The 14,559-nt window shown below is 33.5% G+C and overlaps 1 protein-coding gene across 1 annotated transcript; it reads right to left on the bottom strand.

The window, feature by feature from the left end:
- Window positions 1–3,496: 3,496 nt before the first annotated feature.
- Window positions 3,497–7,352, bottom strand: LOC147552232 (uncharacterized). Its single transcript, XM_086671296.1, has 3 exons — window positions 6,398–7,352; window positions 5,741–5,869; window positions 3,497–5,332 (listed from the first exon to the last, which is right to left on the bottom strand). Exons 1-3 carry the CDS (start codon window positions 6,827–6,829, stop codon window positions 3,755–3,757), a joined length of 2,139 nt encoding a protein of 712 aa, XP_086527422.1. The 5' UTR covers window positions 6,830–7,352; the 3' UTR covers window positions 3,497–3,754.
- Between the last annotated feature and the right edge of the window lie 7,207 nt (window positions 7,353–14,559).

Below are 14,559 nucleotides of genomic sequence, written 5' to 3' on the forward strand. Positions count from 1 at the left end.
ATAGAAAAGCACATGACATCCTTATGTTGCGCCATGTTTTTTTGTCTAAATTAATAAGAGTAGGTTAGGAGGTGATACTATTGTGATAGTGACATTCTTCCATCCATGTTAGACTTGATAAAACTTAAAACTAGGTTATTATTGAAAATCTTTAATTTAAGTAAGCAAGTAACTGAATAAACAGTTGTTTTGTTATGTTCTACACAATTATTAGTTCCACTCAACTTGGGGACGTTTGGATCTAATAAATTTCTACATTGTGCATAGTTGGTCACAAACTGGCCTAGATTACAACGTTAAGAGATGTCACCAACATTATGAATTATACATTTAAATGTGTAACTTAGATAGGATGAATCACCAAAATTTGTGAAGATAATCAAGAGAATCATAGAGTACCAACAAGTTAGTTTGTTTTTCATCAAAAAAAAAAAAAACAAGTTAGTTTGTTCCATTTGGATTAGCTAATTTCCATTTATATCACTTTTGGTATAAATATTTATTTATTAAGGATATACATGATCGAGAATCCATTATCCATGTATAGCACGCAACTCGATGATAAGTCAGTTTGCTCTTCTAGACCTGCTAGTCTCCCTCAATCCATTAAATTTGTATGTGCATTTAAATCCGTAAATTTATTATGCATTCTGTCTAACCCATACAAATTTGTATCCAGTAGTTTGTGATTTAGGATCCTAGAGTTTAGCTCAAGTGTTGTCAAAGAGACCTAAATTTTTGTCCCAGTTAGAGAAATTCCTAATCTTATCATTTATCCAATCATTTATCTAGGTTAGATACAACGAATCACCAAAACTTGTGGGAAAGAAGGAAGAAAATCAAACTAACAATGAGTTATTCAATTTAGAGAAGTTAATCCCTAATTGATATCCAATTTTGGTGGTAATCTTCACATGCACCATATTTTTCTTAAAACAGAAATACCACTTTATAGATTAAAATAAAAAATCAATTAATAGTAAAACATAGTATGTTTTTTTTTAAATGTTTGATTTTGCTTATTTTAATTTTAGATGAACAGCTAAGAAACAGCTTTTTAGATAGTTAACAATTTAACATGGTTAGGGGTACCAAACACATCTTAATTTTCCTATCTGCCCACTTATCTGTTTCTTCTGCGGCTTCTTTGACCATTTTGTTATCATCCTTATTTGATCTTCAACAACAAAAAAAAAAAGTTTTGGCTCATCGACTTTCTCTTTCTTTCGAAAAAATTATGTTCGCCATTTTAAATTTGATAGACTTTTAAATTTTTGGTTTTATTAAGGAAATAAGCCATATTTGATCTTCACTTTTTTTTAGTAGTTACTGCCACAAGCCGTGGTAGATAAAGTTTTGTACCAGTCATGACACGTTCTTTAATAGATTGTGTTTACATGAGAAGCGAGGCAAGTTCCCGGAGCCATCGTAACCCTAAGGGACAGGGTGCTTGCGCGAAGAACTTAGAAATCTTTTGTGTGGTGCAAACATCTATCCTTATACGCGTTGAGTTTTTTTTTGAACCGACACACACCATTGTGAACCACTAAAGAATGACTTTTGAACGGTTGATGATGCCAGAAGTACTACTTAGAGTGGGAACACAGAGAAAATGCCAATTGATAGTATTATTCACAATAAGAACCAATCACAATCAAAACTTTTTTTCAATAATGTTGAAGTATAAAGTAATCGAATAAATATAAAATTTTTGACAAAGGAATAAAGTACGTGAGAGAAGCCATGTGAGATGATGATTTAATAACCAATGAATTTTTTTTTTTTTTTGTTGAAGGTAATAACCAATGAATTAGGTATGATTGCTTTCTTCGATTCTTTTCTTATATTTTTTTATTTTAGAGGATTCAATATATCAGTATTTTTCAACAAAAAAATATGTATGTTCAAATTAGGTATGACTTTTGCTTCCTCATATCGTTTCTCAAATTGTTGTTCTCTTTGTTTAGTATCGATCGGAAGTTGAGATGATTGCTTTAAAACAAATTTTTTGATAATGAGGTCCATTTCCAATTGAAAAAGCCATTGTCTCTATGTCCATTCTTGAGGTTGCTCGGAAGGAACCCAAGAACATTTCATTTGAATTTCAAGAAGAGGCAGACCATAGCCCGAAGTGTGGTCGGCTCCCATTGGTCCATTTGTTTTTCTCTCCACATGCCGAGACCAATGAGAGTCTGGCAGCGCTTTCCAGTTGTGGTCAGTTTTCATTTTCGAGTCAAATAGCATTTTTCTTGAATTTCTTGCTTCTCGACCCGCTTCACCTTTGTCTTCAAGGAACATACCATCGATGGGCCTAATTGGCGTGTTCTATTGCACTCTAACAGTCGGATTCCAGTGAATGTTCATTTTGTTGGACATTAAACGTCAAGTTTGAACGTACCACTGAACTCATAACTTCTCTCTTCTTCTCAAAACAAATAACATGTTGAGAAGAGATGGGAGTTCGAGAGTTAAGGGTCTCGCCATAGCCTTGTTATAAGCAGCCACATGAAGTATATTCTTGGTGCAATGTTACAGAGTTTCGGGGGCGAATGATGTGCTAGTATAACGACGATTTTGCCTTAACTTAGTGGAATAATTTAAGGGGGTAAATTATAGGTAACACAAATCAAATCCAGCAATTCTTGGACTTTTGAACCAAAACCAAATGTATATCTTTTTTTTTGTTGTGAAATAACAAATCATATATAGAATATATTTAATTTTAACATCAGTCAAAAGATTGAGAATGAAAGGGTTAAGAAATTTTAAGGGAAAAAAAGCAATAAGCATTAATTCTTACCTTTTCCACTTTTGCCAATTCGCCCATTAGCCGAAGAATTATATTATTATTACTATATTTTGGTCTAAAGTCCGACAAATTCATTACATTTTTTATACTTTAACAACTCAAGTCAATAAACTACAAAATCTACTTTTTTTTTTTTGGGGGAATCGAACCTAGGACCTCCAGGATTTTTGGAGTATATGTTAACATAAGCGACCACTTGGGATACCAAATGTTGACGAAAGAGTACATTATTGAGTGGTTAGTAACTAGATATTTAACTTGGGTCTCACATTAATACGAACATTAATAGGATTGGTTCAATTAGTGACATCAATGTTGTCTTCCACTCAAGAAAATAGGATTTGAATCTTGTTTGTTGAGATTTTAGGAAGTCCTTTCCAACTACTTCTTTCGACAAGTAATATATATGGATGAGAATATTGATTTAAGCTACCGAACACAATCTTAAGCTTATAAATTTTGCAAATTTGGTAGGTCGGGTTGTTGGCAGGACACAAGAGACGGTTAACGGTAGTTCCGATGAAAAAAACTGTTATAACGGGCATTCTGTCTGTATCAGTCCATGAGCGTTACGCAACTGTTTTAACGGTTCTTAGACACTGGCATGGATAAATGTACAAAATTCAAAGAGATTGCTCATAAAATTGTTTCCCCTTCTGCAGTAGATTCTCTGTTGTGCTCTATATATGCAGAAGAAGTAATATCTGATTACAGAAATTGAATAGAATAATATAACCCTAGCTATTTGATCAAGAAGATTACATAATTTAAAGCTAAAGTCATAAAAAGAAATGCCTCCGAAAACAAAATCGAAAAGTAGCTACAAATGAAGACGGTGAGATTGATCAAATCGGCTTTCTCGACTTTCAGGTTCTTCGGAAGCTCTTTCGTAGTTTGCGTCTCACCCTTAAGAGAAACATGATTCATGTCGGACATACAATACCTCTAAATCTTCTGTTTAAGAACGTGACGTAGTTGGGTCTTTTGGCATTCCATCCGTGCTTCCAAAAGCTTCGCCTTTAAACTGTTTCTTTCTCTACCCAATGGCCATTCTATGCACCCTTTCATACCTCGTGTTACATGTGGATATCCCGTGTCAGGTGAGCTCCACTGGCCAATAGAACTACGTGGGCTAAGTCCACCTTTAGCTGATCCACGGTCCGGAGAAATGGTTCCTGCATTAGAAATTCTTCCATTTGAAAGTCTTCCTCCATCCAATCCATCTACTGATATTGTCTTAATATTCTCACCGTTAGTTGGTATTGATCTCCAAATCCTAGCTATAGATGAGCCCTTCTTCTTAGTTGATTGCCTCGCTGATATCGAACTTAATTCACTGATTTCAGTATCCGGTGTTTTACGACCTGCATTTTCTTCATATTCGTTTCCACTACACGACACATTACTCTCTCTTCTCATTCTGTTACTAGAATGATCACTTATCACTTGAGAATAGGTTGAACCTTGATCATCTGCTTGGCTCACAGTTTCCCAACCGCTCTCATCTTCATCTCCTTCACCATTCTCATCCGCACAACCATTGGGATGTCTTAGAATAGTGTCTCTGCTATACCCATTGTTTTCAGGACTAGTGGTTCGGATATGAGAGGCATCGCCTAGGCTATAATCAACACATTGTTCGATTTCTTTCTCAATAGTTTCACCATTTTGGAGTTCTTCAAAGACAGAGAAGATGTCATCTGATTTTGGAGGCTCGTAGGAGAACTTTATATCTTGAATATTTACCTTGCCGGCTTCGTCTTTGAGGAACTCCGCTTCTCTCATCCCCATCATATCTAGGGTTTCGCTTCTCGATCTTAGAAAAGAATCTAGCTGTGATATAAGTATGCTTAACTGGGAATACTTCTCTTCAAGAGTCAGTTTTGCATCAACAAGCTTCATCTGAACCCGTTCTTCACGCCACACCTCTACCATCTGCAACATCTTCCTCTCTTCATCAACTTCTTCACGCATTTTCATGGATTCCATCTTTAGTGTCTCTACTTCTGCCTTGTCTTCTTCAATTTCTTTGGCAAGTTCATCACAAACTTCCTCCATTAGCTCTCTGTCTTTTTTCTCTTTCTCGTAATCTTGCATGTATCGCTTAGCAGAATGCTTGATCTCAGTAAGTTCATTAATCAATTTGGAGTTAACCATTTCCATCCTCTGTCGATTTTTCTTCTCCCTAATTAAGTCAGCCTTAATGTCATCAATAACCGCTCGAGCCTTCTCATGCTCTCTTTTCCGCCACAAGGTCTTCTCATCAGCAAGTTTTCTCAAGAAATGCTCAAGCTTCTTCTTTGAGGATCTACGCTCATTCTCAAGCTCATCAATTCGCGTTCTAGCCTGCTCGAGTTCTGCTTGAAGAGCAGAAACAACTGAAACATTTGCCATCTGTTGCTCTTCTAAAAGCTTCATCTGTCCATAAAACCGGTACACCTCATCTGATGTTTTTGAGTAACCAGGGTCCCATTTCGTTGCCCGCTCCATTGCTGAATTCCGAATTGATAAAGAAGGATCAACCTACATAATTAAGATCTGATCAGGTGATCAAGAAAACCAACAGAATATGTTACTGGTCGAGTTCTTTGAGCAAACCTAGGTACTAACTGGATGAGTTAAAACTAATTAAACATACCAAATATGGTAAATGTTTGATGCCCATGAAAGGCCACACCCATATTACCATGAATACTGAATAGTCAGAGGTAAGATTATTGTGTCAATCGTCGAAAGATATGTCATATTTTAGATAGTCAAGATCATTTAGTAAGAAAATCAAACATCTCCTCAACATGGGGATTGACAATTCTCCCAGCACAAGAACAGCTTAATGGGTTGATTCTGTTTCTAACTACTCGATCCTCTAGTCGACAGTCCTACCGATGCTTAAAGAAATGTACTATATAAAAGATGAAGGAGGTAAGTTACCTTGTAAAGAACTCCATTCCTCGGAACACAGAAAGTAAGAGGATTTTGTAAAACATCTTTCTTCTCTGCACCCAAATCTCTACTACCTCGGTGATGAAGAAACGGTAGATCAAAATGCCCAGCACCAGGCTGCATTCATAAACAAACCAATGAACACATACCCCTTAAATTTTACATAACAAGTATACTGAGCTCAATTCTTGGCTATGTTACTTCGAGATCATATAAACTTATGCCCTCAAAATCTTCAAAGAAAGATTGGGAAGATATATAATGCAGGTAAAATATAGTCCTACCAGTTTGACTAACAATCCTACCAGTGTTATCAAAATGAAAAGAAATGGTTTGGGTACTCAATTTAATGTCAAAAAGTTAAATTCTACCAGTTTGACTAACAATCCTAGCTAGGGCTAGGTCTTGATCTGTTCCAATTTGAGTATCTCTCCGTTAATAATAACTTCTACATCCCTTTCACTTTAAGGTTCAAAACCCTAAAAATGAGATCTAATAGTATAACCAGAAGAATGAAAGGTAACAGTTTCCATTTATGTCACTTAAAAATTCAACCTTTATACCTAATTTCATGTCATAACCTCTAGAAAAAGAATCATATGCTGATGAAATCATTTTAAGAGACCAAAAAAAAAAATTGTATACCTCGATTCCTAAATGAGAAGATGATTTCTTAGGTTGAACTCGTCTTTCACCTCGGCCGCCATGAACCTCCGGTAACTGAAACTGTCGTAGAGCAGCAGCAAGCTTTCTAGCTGAAACTGAACCTTCTTCATTACTCTTAACTTTCCGGTGACATTTCTTACTTGATTCCGGTACCTTATCTTCTGAAACTACACCATTTTCTCTATCATCAAATTTCCAACTCAATAGAGGAGTAACAGGTCCACTTCTTTTACCAAATGAAACTAAATCCTTTTTCAATCGTATTTTTCCGCCAATAAAGCTTGGATTTCTGATTTTCCTATTATGTTGTTTCCGATCGTTCTTCCTCCTTTGAAGATCTGAATCCGGTGATTTTGAATGAAGAATCACCGGAAGTTTCTCCGACAAATTATCTTTACTTGTTATCTTCATTTTCTCCGACAAGTTTTTCCCGCCATGAGAGCTTCAGAAGAGCTCCAGATGGAACCAGACCAGGAGAGAGCTAGAGAGAGAAAGAGAGAGAGATACTGAGTTTTGACTCAAGCAAGTGTGAATGGTAAGAGATATGAATCTTTTAGAGAGAGAAAGAGAAATACGTATATTGCTTCTGTATATACTGACTACTATATGGAGTAATATAATTGGAAATACGGTCCTTATAAAATGGGTACTTTTTCTAATAAGTACAAAATAAATACGGATGGTTTTTATAGCTCCTATTCTGTCATTTTTCACTCTTATAAGTTATACCAGTTTATACTTTATATCCACATACCACAAATAATAGCATTTTCTTTTCACTAAAGTTACAAATTCATTGAGTTGGGCAAGTGATTGAGACATATTTTTCTAAATGGGAGACTTCCTTATATTATACTTCATAGGAAATAATAATAATAGTAATATAGATTTTAAGTGCAATAGACAATATTTAAATTTTTGTATAATCAGAATCAAGTCACTAAAATTATTAGTATTAATATATAGGACAATTGTTAGATATTCTTCTTCTTTTTTGAGAAATCTACTACGATTGTCGTTACAAGGCATCGATACATCATGAAGATGTGATAAGCACGATAATTGTCTAAGTTTGAACTGATAATGAAAGAGGCTTAAACCCAACAACATAAAAGAGATCTAAAACTCGACATACTTATTACATTAGTTATATCACTAATAACCCAAGTTTAATAACCAAGAATTCCACTTTCGATCGGTGGGAATCGAACCTAGGAATTCTTGGTGTTTGGAATTTCAGATGTTAATGCAGCTAACATTACCAATATTTACTACATATATAAACGAAACTGACGAGAATTGGGGGCAACAAGTAACAACAAATTTAACAAAGCATACAAAAGAATAATGTACTAAATACGTATATTTAAATGTATGTTAACCGCGTACACCAAAATACAAATATTTACTTGCACTTGGAAATTCAAAAGAAAAATAAAAATAAAAAATTGGAAAATATACTTCTCAATTTACTAAGGGCCCACACTTCAAAAAGATCCTAGTTCTTAGCCAATTGGGTATTAGGATCATGACTACATAAAAACTAGATACACAGTATTTCTAATATGATACTGGTAAGAACTGCACCTCAAGTTTAGTTAAATTACAGTTTCACCATTACTTTTTCCTTGGCATGTGAATACAAATAGAATAAAGACTTTCCACGGGAGTCGAGTCAGGGTACCAGTACAGGGGTAGTTTTGGAAATTGTGTCAATGTATTATTTATTTTGTCGCGAGAATTGGTATCCGAGGCGGGCTCCACGTGGGACATACTGACATGTCATAACCCTGTTTCTTCTCAGTTTGCACACCCACTTCTTAGGTAGGTTATAGTACGTCATCCACCCTTCTTCTTGTCAGTCGAGACCGGAACTTCTCCTGTTGACTTTTTGGTGGATACCATATGAGAAAATTCTCCTTTACCCCCTATATGTGACCAACTCGTCCGTTAAGCCTTTGTAGTTAACCAACTTTCATTTTTACCACCACCTTTTCAGAAGTCTAATTTTGAAAATACTTAATCTAACTTTTATTTCCCTATTGTAATCCTAGCCCTTTTTTCCCTCATTTTCTTTCTATTTCGTCACGCTCATACAGTGAATGTACTTTTTCTCTCCCTCGAAATAGAAATTTCTCTTTCGTCATCTTTCCTCATCAACTCTAACAAGTAAGATAGTAACTCATGGTGTGGTTGAATTCCCATCAAGAATATTTGCACCGAAGAAGATGAAGATAAAGAACAAAGTGTAGAATTTGAAAAAGAAAACAAGACTGGTTAGCATAGGCCAAATAAAGGTTGGTTGAATACAATTCAAAAAAAAAAGGTTGGTTGAATATAATGGGTTAAATAGGTGAACTAATCACATCTTAAAGACTAACACATGAATTAGCTTAAATGTTTTTCCTAGTTCAAAATCTCGTGTTAAAATATGACAAAATTAGATATTGAAGATCTCGTGTTTAGATATTCATAGATAGTGAAGATTAAAGTTGAAAATCGCAAGGGAAGAAAGATTTGTTTGTTAGGATTTAAGAGTTAGAAAATTGTCATTTTAGTACAGATACACAAATATGTCTCACACATGTGCCTGTTTTACCAAAATCATTGGCTGAAAAGGGGTAGGGGCTATTACCAATTACAACCCCCTAACTCTTATTTCCTCTATATAAACTAATCTCTCAAATCGTTTTACTTCATCCACAAATCAACCTATTCCTTTCTTTTTTTTGAGAAATCGACTACGATCTACATTACTCGTTACAAGACATTAATATATCAGGAAGATATGATGAGCACGATAAATGCCTAAGTTCAGCATTAATGAAAGAGATGTAAAATCCGACAACATGAAAGAGACTTAAAACCCAACAAATTAATTACATTATTAACACCTTTAATAACCAAAATTCAATAAATCATGGATTCCACCTTCCGTGAGAATCGAACTTGGGACTCTTCAGCATTTTCGAGTTTACGTCAACACTTTCAACCACTTGGACAAGCAAGTATTGACCCAACCTATTCTCTACATGTATATCACAACCGTCACATTCGCTGGACAACTTTTTTTGTCAAATCCTTCATGATTGTGCACTTTGTTGGGGTCCCTCCTTATATAAAAAGGATTCCTAGTTTGAATAGGATTTCCCTTATTCCTTATTTAGGGAGAAATAGAAGTTTCTATTTCTAGCCTAAAAAGGAATCCTATTTCTAGTATAATACCTCCTTATTTATCATTATAAATAGGGAATGAAAGGGAATAAATTATTCATACTTTCAGGATAGAGAGTATCCTCCCGGTTGGGAGCTCCCAGTTGGGAGAGTTAGTAGAGAATCCTCTCAGATATATCTTCTCAGGTTAGAGAGAGATAAGAGAGATGAAACAACTTCCAGAACAAAGAGAAGCCAGAGAAAGAGATATTTCTGAAGTGGTTCTTTCAAGAGAGATTGAAAGAGCAGAATATTGGTTTGAAGAAAAGAAGATTATTAATCTTGTGAAGCAATTTAGTTTGTGGTTATCTTCTTCAACCTTTGGTAATCTAGGATTTGTTCAAATCCTAAGGAGTAGGAAATATCTATTTCTTTGTTCAGTTTATCCACCATAGTTTTGGTGAAGAGTTGTGTAACCCATTATTTAATTATAGTGGAAGATTTCTGGACTAGGTCCCGTGGTTTTTTACCTTCTATCTTGGAGGGGTTTTTTGCCACGTTAAATAATCTTGGTGTCTCTACTTTTACTTTCGCATCGTTTATCTTCATATTCCTGAACAAGTTAATTAGGTTATTTTTCCTAATAATTCCGCATTATTTATACCTTAATAATCTCAAATTCAATAACCTAAAGATTCCATTTCTAGTGACCCAAATCGAGACCTCTAAAAACTTTTGAAGTATATGTCAACATTTCAAACTATTTGCGTAACCAAATGATGACTATATCAAGTAATGTATGAAATTACAAGTTTCCTACTAAAATATCCTTCATCAAAAAAGAAAAAAAAGTTTCCTACTAAAATATCTCAAGTACTGGCTAGACAATGGACAGGGTAACGTGAGTATACAAAACCTCGTCAATTAAGTGGGTATACAAAATCCAGAGGTGATCGTATGGTATTAACACGTTAGCTTGTACACGTGACTACGCGACGAAAAGGGCACGAGAGATGGGAAGGCCGGAAGGGTGACCCATATCCAAAGATAAAGCACTTCGATAAAGACGAAAATGATGCCCCTTGTGTGATCTAAATCTTTGTTAATGGATCTAATTTTTTTATTAGTCTTTGAGTATGTGCTAATTATCTACTTATAACAAAGACTAAAGCTTTAAACAAACAAAGATGGAAGAGTAAAGAAAAGATGGGAAGAATAATAATGTTTAAAAAATAATTTTTGAGTCTATAGACCAAAAATAGGGTCCTAATAGGAGATTTAATCCTCTATAATCCTAAAAAGGATTTAAAAACCAAATTAATCATCATAAAAGAGATCTAGTCCATTTGTATTCATCTCGAGAGAAATATCAAATCTCTATAATATTTAATCCTTATTAATACCTATTATAGCCTTTCCATATATTTTGTAACCGTTTTTGCCAAAATAATCATGTATATATCATTTCCTTAATTGTCTCCATCTTTCTCTCTCCAATCAGAATTATAATGAAAGAAATATTAACAAATCTAATATGTAACCGTAATATAGTATATCTCATTTTCAAGAACATTAACCTAGTTGTTTAACCACTATTAACATCAGAACTCTACATTCATCTCCATTAAACTTATCGAAGATCAATTCTTGAAGGTAATTATTTTTGCTAAAATCATAATGAGAACATTCATTTGTAAGATTTCGTTTTTGTTTTCATGTATTTGATATTACTGTTTTGTATTTAGATTCATTTTTAAGATCTAATAATTAATTTTTTAAACTGTATCAAATTGTTATGTATTATTTCTGAAAAAACGATTCAATTGTAGATCTTTCTCATAATATATATTTCCATCTTTGATAGATCTGAAATGGAAGTCTAAACTTCTCTCTCTCTCTAAAATTTTAATATCAATAATGAAATCTTTGATCTTTATATCATATTTAATGTTTTATTGAATCTAGGTATGTTCTATATCTTTCAATTTTCGTGGTATGTATCTTAAGATTTTCGTTTAATCATTACTGAAGTTTTTTTCAGATCAGATTCATCTTCACTGACGGACTCAGATTTGCGGTATATTCAGATTCATTGTTTTCTCTGGATATAAAGTACATGTACTTTACGCGTACTTTTTTCACAAAACAGTTGCCGTTTATAGTACAATAAATGTTCCAAAAATTATATGTAATTTATTGCACATTATACATATTTTTTCACATAACAGTGACCTTGTGATTCGAACTAACGTTATGTTTGTCTTCTAACACATTATGAAGTTTAACAAACAGTATGCATAATTTATTCCATTATACATGTCGTTTCTAGTAAATTGTTTGTTTTGTTAACAAATGTATATGTTTTCTTTTTGCAGTTTTGTTGTTACTTATGGAATTTGCTACTGAAGTTGGTCATTTGTTTCCTGGTGGTGCAAAATCATTTGGATATGCTCTTCGACAATATAGTGTAAATGTTGTTTGTCCTGCTCAAGACTACATATGCTCTTCAACAATATAGTGTAAACGATTTTTTGGTAACAGAATGTAAACGATGTGTAATGTAAAAGAAATTATGTGTTATGTAATAGAAAGTATGTGTAATTTACTGAACAAGACCCAAATACATTTGATAAATTACGTTGTATACTTGACTAATGATGGTTTATTCGTCATAAATAATACATAATTTACGTATTTGTTTCATAATTTGTATTCGATTTGTATTTATGTATGAGTAAAAACGAAAACAAATGTTGCTTTAATGTTCCCAGAAAAATATACTATTTCCAAAACTGAAAGTTAAGTGAGAGAAAGTGATATATATGTTTTGTATATTAACCCCCAAATCACGCTAAATTGATCCTAGATTGATTTAGATAATAGGAAAGAGAAAATTTGATTTCCAAATCTGTTTAGAGGAGAGAGAAATTATGATTTGTTTCTATCTTTTTTTTTCTAATAAATCTCCATATTTTTGGCTAATAAATCTCCATATTAAATCTGTAAAGAAGAGAGAGAAAATTGATTTGGGAAAGTTTAGATTTTGTTTCTAAACAGATTATAGAAGAGAGAGAAATTTTCGTGAGAATCTGTCTTTATGAAGATTGGTATCCAATCTGTTTCGGCTGAATAAAGATCCCCCACAAATCACGCCCACGGGTTTTGGGAAAGTTTCCTAAAACCCTCGTAAATTCAAAAAACCCGGGGTTTTTTGATTTGGGATACATTTGGTATTACCCAATAAATTAGCCATACTTTATACCCTTCTTGTAAAAGGACCAAAAATCCATAATCTAAGAAGAATGGTCTATAGACCTATTATCAAATTAATTTTGGTCTATATACCCATGGACTCTTTAAAAAACCATTTTGCTTAATCTAATAAGTATTATATGATTATTTCACATCTTCAAATAAATGTATAGATTGAATAATCGGAATCGATAGATTCAGATTCTCGACCAATATACGAAATGGCGCAAGTGAGTTAAAATCTCATGAATATTTTTTCCCAATGGTATAAAGATTTTTTTTTGCATAATAATCTAATCAAGGGAAAGAGTCCTAGCTCATGCATGGCCATTTTTTTCCTAAATACTATGTGTGGACCTAACCACCCAATTCCTCAACAACTCTAGATCTACCAATGCTTGTGCCTTGTAAGATGCTTAATTTGACCATTTTGAATAGTGAAAATTGTCAAATTTTGAAGTTATTTTAGACTAATTTATTAATTCGATCTGAATCTAGAAATTGCCGATTTTTTCAATTATTCTCTTTATTTTTCATACAAATCAAATGTCAAAAAACTAGATAAAAATATTGGACAAAAACAAGCCTTTAACCTTACACTATCTATATCCATACAAGTATACAACCTATTTATTTATGTTATCTTTGTTATAAGTTGCCGACATTGTGTTTAATGGGGTATATTTATTTGTCCACATTCATTCTATTTTTCTCTTGTCTTACAAGATTGTTTGTATGTATGTCTATGTCAAAATGAATATTTCAAAACATTAGGTTTTGTCTAAATGTGAGAATTATTTGAGTAGTAGTGGTAGGCTTTCTTCTCCTCCTTTTGTCCAAATGTATGTAAGAAAGTACTTCACAAATTTGTCCACAAAAATAAGAATCTTTTAAGTGCCCAATGTTGGCGGGGTAACTATATATGATCTTACTTTCTACTGTGGGTTTAATTTATGTATTCCTCTATGTAGAACTTACTCACAATCTTGTTACCAAGTTTGATGAGTAACCAATTAATCATGCATATACCTTTTCCTCTTTGTTGAAAATCATGCATATCATTTGGTTCTCCCCTTCCACATTAGTAAGTTTACAATGTTTCCACTAATTCGATAGTTAACTACAATAATATTTTTTAATTTGTTCGACATTAAAGTTTATAAGGACAAGAATATTTGAGAGTAGATGTATCTGTAATAAATTCATTATAAAGAATACATGTCTTCTAGGAAAATAGTCGAAAACATACCACAGTCGAAAATAACGCACCAAAAAGGCATACTCCTAATGTTCCCGATACTCACATGGTAGCATACGATGTAGGAGCGATTCGCGTACCAGGTAATATTGGCCTCAAACCATCGCAGAACACTAGTAAAATAATGAGATTTTCAATCAATTCTGGGAAGTCATCCATTTTCAATTTCACATTGTTCTAGTAAATGATGAAACTAAGTAGAAGTAAATTTTAAGTGAATTAAATGCAAGCTGAAAATGTACAAATACAACCTAACATCACCATAAGTTGTCTCTTGATGTACCAACATGGATACAGTGAGTAGATCATGTCATGTTAGGGACCACAAAGATGTGTATGCTCACTCCTCAATTTTATATGGACAAGTTTTATGGGTACCTCAATTTTGGGAGGTACAATCTAATCGAGCTCTCTAGAATTTGAAAATTTTCTCCTCTCAATTATGAGAAAAGTGAATAGAAGCTAGGAACAGAAAGTG

The sequence above is a fragment of the Eschscholzia californica genome, unplaced genomic scaffold, assembly GCF_041429995.1.
Source record: "Eschscholzia californica isolate CP2 unplaced genomic scaffold, dmEscCali1.0.p SCAF_3, whole genome shotgun sequence".
NCBI lineage: Eukaryota > Viridiplantae > Streptophyta > Magnoliopsida > Ranunculales > Papaveraceae > Eschscholzia > Eschscholzia californica.